Genomic DNA, 11,604 nt, shown 5'->3' on the forward strand with positions numbered 1-11,604 from the left:
TTAATTGGCAATGAATTGTTGAAGCTATTAAGGTGTGCTGACCCAAAATCTTTTACAAACCTGGGCCAAGTTTAAACCAGTAACCAGGCATCACAGCTGGCAAAGGGGCATGTCTGACTTTGACATGTATATATTGCCATTATTATGTAATCAAAATGAAAATTATTATTGCTGGTCTTCAATGATAATGTCAAGTTACTTTAATGTATTTGCACCAAAAAACGATAAGGATTTATGCTGATATTGTCCAAAACCACACTTTGCCAGGGGTGTTTCCACATTTTTGGAGGGCAGTGTATATCATGTTAGAATAGTCAGGTGGTGCATTTATTGTACAGCTCCCTGGAATAATTCTGATTGGTAAATTGTGCCACACTAAATTGTGGCTTTCAGTGGTAAAATATTCCTAAATTAATGGTCGTTCGCCAGGATCAACGCACTATAAAATAATTTCAACTCAAATTAATTTTTCATGTCTATATATTTTTTTTATTTGGCAGGCAGCCATGCAGTACCTGAGAAAATGTAGTCAGTTGATCATTATTGCAAAATGAACCCATGTTGGGCTCCTGATCACCCTGTCTGAGGTTATTTTGCACTAGTGACTGACTGACTATACATTATCCCATACATAAACCTTAGTCAGGGTAGATGCCATTGAATAGTCACATTTTTCATTCATGTAAAACTCAATATGGCATCCATCAATCATAGGGCAGGCCATGAACAGCAACACCCAGCATTTCACATTACAGTGGGCAAAATGTGTACTGTAATATGGATAAATCCATCCTCTCCTTTTAGTTCCCGTCCTCCATCTCCTGATGTCCGAGGAACTTCTGAGGAACTGTGTCCTTCCACATATTTAACATGTAACTTAGCATATTTTCCCTATGTGGGCTATCATTTAGTGTCCCATCGCTCAGGGGCACTTTGCTTGGCTTAATGCTGCTTTCAGTTTCAGTTTTTGGATCATCGCTTTGTTCCGTTGTTGCTCCAGGGTTAGGGTTGGTAACAATACCCAGGAAGAGAGGTGTGTAAGAAGCATCATCCACCAGTGTGAAGATGAACGGCATGTTGACTGCAAAAGTAGGAATGGTGCGTACTAGAGTGACAGTGGTCGCGGCTGAAGCTTCGGCCCCCTCCTCACTCAGCTCCATACTTGAGGCATGTTGAACACCCGAAACCACTAATGCACCTGGTGCGATTTTGGATAAATCAGGCCCAGTAAACAGCAAACCCACACCTAAATAAAAGAGAGGAGTATGGGTAACAGTTCTGTTTTACTGAATTATTAACTCTCACTTCACAACAACATTGATCGACTTCATGTAGACCAAAGTACATCGCCTTATAAGGGCAGATTTTACCACATGATTGAATTCACAGCCAAATGTCAGTCAAGAACAATCGAGATTTAGCTCTTTTTTTATCTTACCCATGCTTGTGAGTGCTTGTCGCAGATCCTGCTTGTACTCAAGTTTGAATTTGGGTAGTTTCACATGCATGGACTTCTCACTTTGAAACTGTTTATACAGGTCTGATATGTTGAGCTTGGCAGCCACATTTGACAGATTTCCATGCACTGGCATTGGCATTACTACCAGAAGACTCATATTTCCTTGAAAAGGAAACCTTGCAACCTAAAGGCAGTATGAATATCAAACCAAATCAAAATTCTCTGTCTACAGGTTTTTGGCTAAATGCAAAACAAAATAATGATTCATTCCAATTACAAAACAAAATTACAAAACATTACCTGTGTGCCGTCTTTTCTATCTACAAACATGCTGAGTGGATATTTGGATGCTATCATCATATCCACTTTTACAGAGGTTTTTTTGTCAATGTAAAAGATATCCTTTACAGTGAACTTGGAATCAAAGCGAGATTGCCACTCTCCTGAAAGAAAGGATATGTTTATTTGCTTATTTTGAACATGAAGCTGAATTACTCATACATGTCCACTTCCTTTTAATTTATGGGGCCAATGAATAATAAAAGTATTTTAAAATATAAGGAAAAATCTTTAAAAAATTTAAATTAAACATCTGTCATGTTGTTTCATATGGCCTTTAAAAACTTTTAAAAAGCAAAAATTTATTGGCTGTAAAATGTCATGTGGTGTAACCATCAAGGTAAAAAGTAATAATCCGTCAGGATTACGTATGTAACCTGGTTCCTGAGATGGGAACAAGATTCTGTGCCTTCATGTGAAATCACTCCAATCCTATTGGCTGATGGAGGTCAGGTGACGAAGCATAGTGCAAGACCATTAAAGCACACCTTCGTCACAGAATCTCCAGATTCTAACTGTCTGAATAAGCCATGCATGAATATGTGCGGAGAGGACCAGCTTGCCACAGCACAAACATTTTACAAAGGCTACCTCTTGCCAACACCTTTGAGGCAGCCAGACAAGTAGAATGGCCTCTGACTCCTAAAGGCAAAGCACTACGGTGCACGCCATGCAACCTAGGTTGCACTCCTAAAAGCAGACAAAGAGTATTATGCCACTGGCCTGAACTGTAGACATAAATAATAAGGGCGTGGACTGGACATAATCTATTCAACTTCTCCTGCTCCGACAAGTCAAACGGTAGAGGGGAGAAGGCTTGAAGACCAATAGGATGAAATAGAGATGAAACCACTGTATGTAGTCTGGCCTAGGGTGCAGTATCACCTTGACCAGCCCAGGGGCAAAATCAAGACAGGAGGAGACAACTGACAGGGCCTGCAAATCTCCTACCCTTGTAAGAGAAGTTATACAGTAGCTATTAGCCACCTAAAGAGTTAGAAGCTTCTCTGAGGCTTACTCCAAAGGTTCAAAGGGAGCATCCAACAACCCTTCTAAAACAATTAATAGATCCCATCTCTCTGGCACCAAACAGGAAGCTGGATGCTAGGACATGCTTCCCCACAGAAGCCTCATCAATGTTAATGTGAAAGTCAAAATAACACCACACACACCTTCAGGGTAGCAGGGGTCAGTCCTGCTGAGAGACGCTCTTGAAGAAACTCCAGTACTGAACCAACTGGGCAGTCAACTGGGTTAAGATGATACTGTTCACACCATGATGAAAGGAGATGCCTAAAGTCTCCTGGTAGAGGAAGCCCTAACTGTTTAGAAGTGTATGAACAACTTCAGGCAAGAGACCAGAATCTATAAGCTGGTACCCCTCAAGGGCCAGACTCAGAGCTTCTAAATCTCCGCCCGGGGATGAAAGATTGTCCCCTGAACCTGGTACAGAAGACACCTCTTGGTCAGAATCTCCCAAGGAGAGTCTTCCAGGAGATCACTAATTTCACAAACCATACTGGGGCCGGCCAGAACAGGGCTACTAGTACAAGGTGTACCCCGCCCTGACGGAACCTTGTCAGAACTCTCAGGAGCAGAGCGATCCCGGGCACGTATGTAAACAGCGGGAAATGTCATTCATAGATCGCTTTGTGAGCGACATTGTAGAATATAGCAAAGAAATGACGGCACACTTCTTTACATTTATTTTTTACATTTTATTAAAAGGTCTCCATTTGAATCAGAAGAATTCGCAGAGCAATCTTCCAGATCCAAAATGAGACAAAGAGATGGGAAAATGAGCAAGAGAAAGGGGAACACAAACAACAGGATCAGACAAACAAGAGATTGTGTGAGTTGTTCAGCCTTAAAAAGTGGGGGCACGGCACCACACACATTTTACAGACTAAGTCCTGGTCTAAAGATTTTCCCCACACACAATACAATTTTTCTTTGTTTTCACAGACACACACTCCACAAACATGCAGCTTCTGAAGACAAAGAAGCTGGGGATTCCGTGACATAGGTGCCCTTTTATGATCTTGATGACATGCTACGATTCATCACCAGACCTTCACCGGCCAATAGGATTGGAGTGATTTCACACTTGCTTCAGACACCAGCTCATGCTGAAGGCGTTCCCATAGCGTTAATGCAATGATACAGAGCTTGAAAGGGAACATATTGTCCTTACACGTGAGTGGAGATATTTTAATAATCATTTTCAAAAATATTTTGAAAAGTTTTATTTTTCGAAGTATTTTTTTATTTTTTTATTTTTTTTTTTACAAATATAATGATGTATTAAAGAATTAATTTCTTTTAAAGAGGCATTTTCTTCATTATGATATCAGGACAGGATATTTTACATTCCCCAAAAAATAATTTGAATTTTAATTCTGAAATTAAAAACATGTTCATCATAGAAAATGTGTATTCAGGTCACTGTATTTATTATTAATGTATTTCTAAAAAATAATAATAAATTAAATAAATCCGGACAATAATGAGCATTATGTTATTGACCTTTCTGTTATACATATATTATCTAAGTTATGACAGCTTAAATGCAGACCAACCTTTAAAGTGAATGGCGTTAATCAACATTAGAGCAATGTTAGGCGGAAGACTGGACATAAAGTTGGTTATGTGACCTTCGGTGGCTTCCTCCACCCAACGATTGACTTCTTTAATGGAGGTCAGATGTGCAGGTTCGGATTTGTACAGGTTCAAAGCTCTGTCCACAAAGTCCTGGTTCACCCTAAAACCTTCTCAAAGACAAAAGCAACTACAAAATCTACAAAAAGCACAAGTAACCTCAACAATATTACATAAGTCAGAACAAACTTCTGAACCTCAAGCTCAAATGGCATCAGTTTTTCACCTGGCATGAGGTAGAGACGAGATGCCATCTTGACAGCCTTGGCAGTTAGATGTTCTTGGAGACAGCTTAAGGTTTCATGAAAATTTGGCAGCTCTTTTGCCTGAAGGATTTCCAACAACTTCTCTTCAGTCATGTTCCTTGCACCTAAAGATTTAAAATGAATATATACACACAAATAAAAATGACATAACATGTATAAGCACCCTTTGCATGGTTTGCAATGATTTCTTGTGTTTGTGTATGCTTACCTAAAGCAAGCTCAGCAAGTGCAAGAGAAACACTCAGAGGTGATATGATTATATTCGGTTGCTCAGACCCAGGCTGTAGTTTTTCTAAAAGTGCCAATCCTAGTTTAGCCACAGCACCTCCAACTGCTCGCTGAGCCTCCAGGCTTAAGACATCATTGCAATTCCCTTTGCCATCATCTGTTTCATTGGAAGCCTGGATTGAAGAGGGGGCCAGAAAGTAGTGTAAAAACACTGTGTGCTTTAAAAAAAAAAAAAAAAAACTAGAATAGCATTTTTTTTAATCAAACAATGTGGATGAGCAAGATTTGGTGAAAAATTTTATATCTCAGAGAGTTTCTTACCATCAGTCCAAACCTAAAGAAACAGAGCAATATTAGCACTAAAAGAAAGTGCTTCATGTTCTTACTTTTGGCCTGGAAGACACAAAACAGATCAAATAATATTATCTTCAGATGTTTTTACATCACAATATTTAGCAACATGCTATTGTACAATATGTTATTAGAAAATCACTTTATGTGATTTCAGCTACGCAAAGTATCCAGGGACAGCCAAATGTGCACAAAGGTGAAGATCTCACCCCTACAATGTAATGTAACATTAAACTTTTGCAAAAATTATGTAAAAGACTTTAAAAAGTTTTAAAGAACTAAAAGACAACTGTATACCATGACAGTTTATTGTGATGTAACAACATTATGCATTGTGTATATATTTAGCAATTTCTTGTATATTTACAGATTAATTGTTATTTAGGTTTTTGGCATGCACTGTGACATTAATAAACGTGGATGCAAATTATATTGCTCCTTGCCATTGTTGAATTTGTATGCCAAATGTTAGTGCTTTTTTGACAAGACAACACACATAGAACATCACAAAAGTAAATAGAAAAATGCCCAAACCAGCAGTGATTTAACAGAAAATTACTTATTAAGTTACTTTTAGAAATCCTGCTATTTTCTGTAGTGTACTAAATGTTCTTGTGTACTGTTTATTAATATAATATTTTATAACATATAATAATGCTATAGAAACTTCAGAACTAAAATTCAGGACTAAAGTGTCAATGTTTGTTTAATTCAATGCCAGTTGTCTTAGACTATATATTTTTATAAAATAAAAAGATATTTTTTTGAAAAATATTTGCTTGTAAACACATAGAAATGCACATGTGCTACAACTTTTTGTTGATACTTTTATGAAAATTATGATTTTAATATTAAGTGATTTGGGATAATTTAGCAAAATTTGCTATGCAAAAACAGATTTCCACATTTCCCATAGCTGTTGACTGTCCCAGCCTAGACATTTTCTACCATGCATGCCAGTGTTTCAGATGATTTATGAATAAGCCACAGATTACTATGCAAAATTTAGGAAATTGACAACTTATTAAAAAAACTTACCAAAATGTTGACAGGAAAGTGGTGATAAATACAGGGAGAGTGAATGATGAAGATCCAGAACAGATGACTGGTGTAGAATGCTCTCAGACACTGTTGCTGCTGGTTAATGTTTCATCATCCACTGACTTCTGTCACCATTTAGTTTTAAATGTAAATATTAATATACGTGATCTTGGGTCAAGGAGCCCACCAATTCACCACCAAAACAGAGATTATACAGTTTATGATAGAAATCCAAAACTGTAATAATACATGGAAAAGAAAGTACAAACAATAATTCAGTTGTTTTTTTAATGAGGTTGTGTCCAAGGGCATAACAATATTAAAATGAATCCTATTTTCAATTATATGAAAAATAATTAACAAACAAAAGGTATTGCACTGAATTACCCTGACCATGAACAATGAACAAGTAAACAAAAATTATTTAACTATCAAATTATATAAAAAGATTATCTCTAGCTAAATTTGATAGTCTTTTGATATGTATCTAATACTTAGATTAGATAGGTATCTAATACTTTGAAGAGTCAAACCATTTATTGCAAAGTTTCTAGGATATTATTAATTCCTGCTATCACAATTGTACTACTAGAATTTGTAATGTTTGCAAGTAGTTTCAAAAGCCTCAAATAGACGTTATTTGTCCAGTGTACCCTGTACTTTTCCAGTTGTCCACCTACACAAAACCTTGAATTCTTACTCCCGCCTAGTTAGACTCAATGCCCACCATACTAATCTAGAACAAGGCCTCAACCTGCAAAAAGTCATTAATGGTTATTAAATTATTATTATTATTATTAACTTTTGGTAGTTATATCAATGATGACAATTAATAAGATCTGGAAATTATCACAAATATATTACTGTATCATTTTAAATTTTATACAAAATAAATAAGAGAATTTTTATGATCCATCATTGATGCTTAAATGAATAATATTCATCAACAAGTCACTTTTAGAACCCATCATACAACAGTAGTGTAACTAATGTCCATTGGCACTAATGCCCAATAGCTGTGTGATTTTAGCTAGATGCTGTAGAATAGTAAAATGTGGTCAGTGAAAATGTTATGCAATAGAGGGCGCCAAAGCTAAACAAATAGATATGGAGTCAGTGGGAACCCCTGCCTTTACTCTAGATTAGAGTCACACACACACAAACACACAATTAGTGTAGAAACAATTTTCACTCCAAAATTATGTGGTTGTTGTTGTTTTTGTGTTTTTTTTTTTTTTTTTTTTTTTCAAATAATCAGCAAGCAACACGTTAAATTCAAATTATTTTTTTCTATTTTTTTGTAAAACTTACTCCAATAATTTTTGTTTTATCTACAACTGTCTTATAATTGCTCTGTAGTCAAAATGCTCAAACCATTGTTACAGTAATACACGGCCATGAAAAATGTTTTTGAGTCTTCAAGGGAACACTCCATCTGATCATTTTGCAAACATAATTGGAACGTTACTTTTGATTGTTCTCTGCACATGACAAATTTAAAAACATTAGGCAAACATGAAACTAAATGTTTCAGGTAAAAATGTTCCATGAATGATGTGAGAACTTTTTGAGAACATACAGACCAGATAACTTTGAACAAATATTTCATTTACGTTACTGTAAGAACGTTTGTTCATAACTTCGAGAGAACCTTCGAGCTAGGGAATCGAGAGTTTGAAGGTTTTAAAGGATTTACAGCAGACCCGGTTCTATTGATTCATAGGTTTTTAAATTATTAAAAAAGCAACTTTTGCAAATTCTGAATGATTCAATAAAATGTGTTTAAAGGATTTTTAATACTTTCTCTAATGTGTCTTGAGCAATAAAAAGAAAGGATTTTTATTGCACAAAAAGTAATTTGAAAGGTATTAAATATATGTACAGTTGAGGTCAAAAGTTTATTCTTGCAGAATCTGCAAAATGTTAATAATTGAAAAAAGAGGGTTCATAAAATTGCATTTTGTCTTTATTCAGTACTTCTATTTTAAAATAAGCCATTTCACATAACAGATGTTTACATAGACTACAAGACAAAATAATAACTGAAATTACACAATAATAACTGAATTTACATTCAAAAGTTTACATATAATTCTTCACAGTTTCACTCAAACCACCCTTGTTCACATTACTTAAAAAACTCATGTAACTACATGAACATAATTTAACTGCGTTGTTTCTACTAAAAATGAGTATTGTCAGTTTTACTTAGTGTTTGTTCAGTCAACTTAACATTGCTGAGTGAAACGAACAAATTATTGTTGACGTAACTAACTGTGCCCAGTATGCTTTGCAAGGGACTGCATTAGGAGAGTAAATTTAGAGATTAGAGTGTTATTTTATGTGTTTTTTCAGTAAAGGGAAAGATGTTGTCAGTTTATGTTAGTGTTTAATGTTCAGTTATGTTGGACATTTTCAGTAGTTTCTGTAATGTTTTTGAATTTTGTGGTTACCATTATGCAGAATAGTGTTGCCTGTGTTTAGGCTGTGCACACTCATATGCATGTTTATAGGATGGAATTCCTGCTCTCAATGCAATTGAGTTTGTTCAATTAGTTATTAGGTAAATTAAGTAATAAGGTAAATTAAGTCAATAAATGTGTTCACCTTACGTAATCAACATAACATATCAAGTAAACTGCACATATAAATATTATGTAACAGTGACATTCAAATGATTTGTATTTACTCAAAGAAATTTTGTCAGCATTACTTAAATTTCATTCAACTAAATTGTTACTTGTACAAATTACTCAATATAGTTGCATGGAACCACTTGACACTTCTTTTTTTAAGTAAATCCAACAATTCATTTTTTTGAGTGTGTGTGTTGTTACCTGGATGATCAAAAGATGCAAACATTCACTGACGTTCAAGGCAAAACTACATTAAAAGCCAGGGGTTGTAAACTTTTGGATGGTTGGTGGAAATTGTTCCAATTTTGTTTAAATATCTTGTTTTTTTAGTACTGCCCTTACATAAGATATCTAAAGAATGTGCAGGACCTGTAGGATTTTTCTGAAGAACAGTGGGCAGATTAACTGTCATTTGTGTAAATTCAGCTATATATTTTGTCTTGTGGACTATATGTAAACATCTGTTATGTGAAACATCTTATTCAGAGCAGTACTAAATAGAAAACAAAATGTAATTTTTATTATCCCTCTTATTATTATTATTATTAATTATTAACATTTTGCAATTATGAAGGGTGTATGTAAACTTATGATCTCAATAATACAGGCTATTTGGAAAACATTTTAAAATATAAAACATTTTGCTAAGCATAACTGAGCAAAGCTGAGCAAAACAATTCCATATTTCACTAGAAAAAAAAATGTTTTTAAAAACATTAAAAAAAAACTGGATGTTTTGAATGTTTAGAGAAATAATATTTTCATAACTTAATGGGAATGTTAGCAAAATGTTTTTAAACATTTTTTGTTAGACTTCAATTTCAAGTTTTAGCTCCAATTCTACATTATGAATTAATTCATTTGAATCCAATTAGAATTGAATAGGAGTATAAAAACCATTCTACACAAAAAATTCCAGTTATATACCAGATAAACAATTCTGACAAGAAGAATGACCAAAAATCACACCAAGCTGTGCAACACTATCCCAAAAGAGACTTTAGTTTAGTGTTCCTTTGACGTTATGTTGTACTTTGTATTGTCTTTGTTTTTTTCTGTTAAATATTTCACAAATCCATGCTGTAAATCTATAAAACATGAAGATGTCCTTGTATGCATTTGTGACCATTGGGAATTAAATCAAAGCTGTCCAAAGTCGAGTTTGATCCACCACTTTAACTTTCTTTTATTACATAATTTGGCTGTATAATAAATAATTCCTTTATGACTGTTCTGATCAGTCTTGCCATTAATGTTTCACTTCATTTTATGTTTTTAGAGCCTAGCAGCAGCAAAAGGTTCACCTGAAATACAAAACCTGGCTTCATCAGGATTTCCCACAACTCACTGACTTAAGGAATCCTCATCCTCTCCCTCTCTCTCTCTCTCTCTCTCACAGTGAACTATTGTCAGTCTCTCAGCAGGTCTGTGAGTCTGACTCCCTGCTGGTTCTGTGTAGAGTTTCAGCAGTGTATACCCTCTGTTTATCTCTTTGTCATTCAACTCTACTCAGACAAGAGCACATCTTTGTCTTCTCCTTGCTCTCCCCTATCCAATCTCACCTTCCTAGTTCATTTAGGCTGTGGTCTCTTGCTTTCCTCACTTTTCTGTCAAAAATACTAGAAAAGGCAGTATCATCAGAGCTATGTTCCTTTTTAGAAAGAAATGATATCTGTGAGGATTTCCAGTCAGGATTTAGACCATACCATAGTACTGAGACTGTTCTCATTAGAGTTACTAATAATTTATCAACAGATCGTGGTTGTATCTCTCTATTGGTGTTACTGGATCCTAGAGCTGCATTTGACACTATTGATCACAATATTCTTTTAAATAGACTCGAAAATTATGTTGACATTAGTGCAATTGCACTGTCATGGTTCAAATCATACTTATCTGACCGTTATCAGTTTGAAGTAGTAAACGAAAAGATGTCATATCGATCACATGTTCAATATGGTGTACCGCAGGGATCAGTACTAGGACCGTTGCTTTTCACTCTGTACATGCTAGCCTTGGGAGATATCATTAGGAAGCATGGCGTTAGTTTTCACTGTTACGCTGATGATACTCAGCTCTATATTTCTTCGCGCCCTGACGAAACTTACCAATTTACAAAATTAACAGAATGCATAGCTGATATAAAAAATTGGATGACCAGTAATTTTGAAGTCTTCATCGTCAGTTAGGAACCTGGGTGTGCTCTTCGATACCAATCTTTCATTTGAAGGCCATGTTTCTAGCATCTGTAAAACCGCATTCTTAAATATATCTAAACTACAACATATGCTCTCAATGAAAAATGCAGAACAGTTAGTTCATGCGTTCATGACCTTAAGGCTAGATTACTGTAACGCTTTACTAGGTGGTTGTTCTGCTCGCCTGATAAATAAACTTCAGCTTGTACAAAATGCAGTAGCTAGAGTTCTTATTAGAACTAGGAAGTATGACCATATTAGCCCAGTTCTGTCATCACTGCATTGGCTTCCTGTTAAACATCGTATAGATTTTAAAATCTTGCTAATTACTTACAAAGCACTAAATGGTTTAGCTCCCCAGTACCTGAGCAAGCTCTTAATCAATATCAATATCCTTTTCCTATTTGGCACCTAAACTCTGGAACAAT

General features: G+C 35.3%; 1 protein-coding gene across 2 annotated transcripts; it reads right to left on the reverse strand.

Moving 5' to 3' along the window:
- Positions 1 to 466: 466 nt before the first annotated feature.
- On the reverse strand, positions 467 to 6,494 carry serpinf2a (serpin peptidase inhibitor, clade F (alpha-2 antiplasmin, pigment epithelium derived factor), member 2a). Of its 2 annotated transcripts, none has more exons than XM_048153866.1 (8): positions 6,340 to 6,494; positions 5,272 to 5,343; positions 4,931 to 5,168; positions 4,683 to 4,826; positions 4,378 to 4,566; positions 1,760 to 1,902; positions 1,439 to 1,643; positions 467 to 1,246 (listed from the first exon to the last, which is right to left on the reverse strand). In XM_048153866.1, the coding sequence occupies exons 2-8, from the start codon at positions 5,326 to 5,328 to the stop codon at positions 801 to 803; spliced, it is 1,422 nt and encodes a 473-aa protein (XP_048009823.1). In that variant the 5' UTR covers positions 5,329 to 5,343; positions 6,340 to 6,494; the 3' UTR covers positions 467 to 800. The 2 variants fall into 2 exon arrangements, with proteins under 2 accessions (XP_048009823.1, XP_048009824.1); XM_048153867.1 differs by having other exon boundaries at positions 4,931 to 5,123; positions 6,340 to 6,493.
- Positions 6,495 to 11,604: the final 5,110 nt, after the last annotated feature.

The sequence above is a fragment of the Megalobrama amblycephala genome, linkage group LG13 (assembly GCF_018812025.1).
Source record: "Megalobrama amblycephala isolate DHTTF-2021 linkage group LG13, ASM1881202v1, whole genome shotgun sequence".
Lineage (NCBI taxonomy): Eukaryota > Metazoa > Chordata > Actinopteri > Cypriniformes > Xenocyprididae > Megalobrama > Megalobrama amblycephala.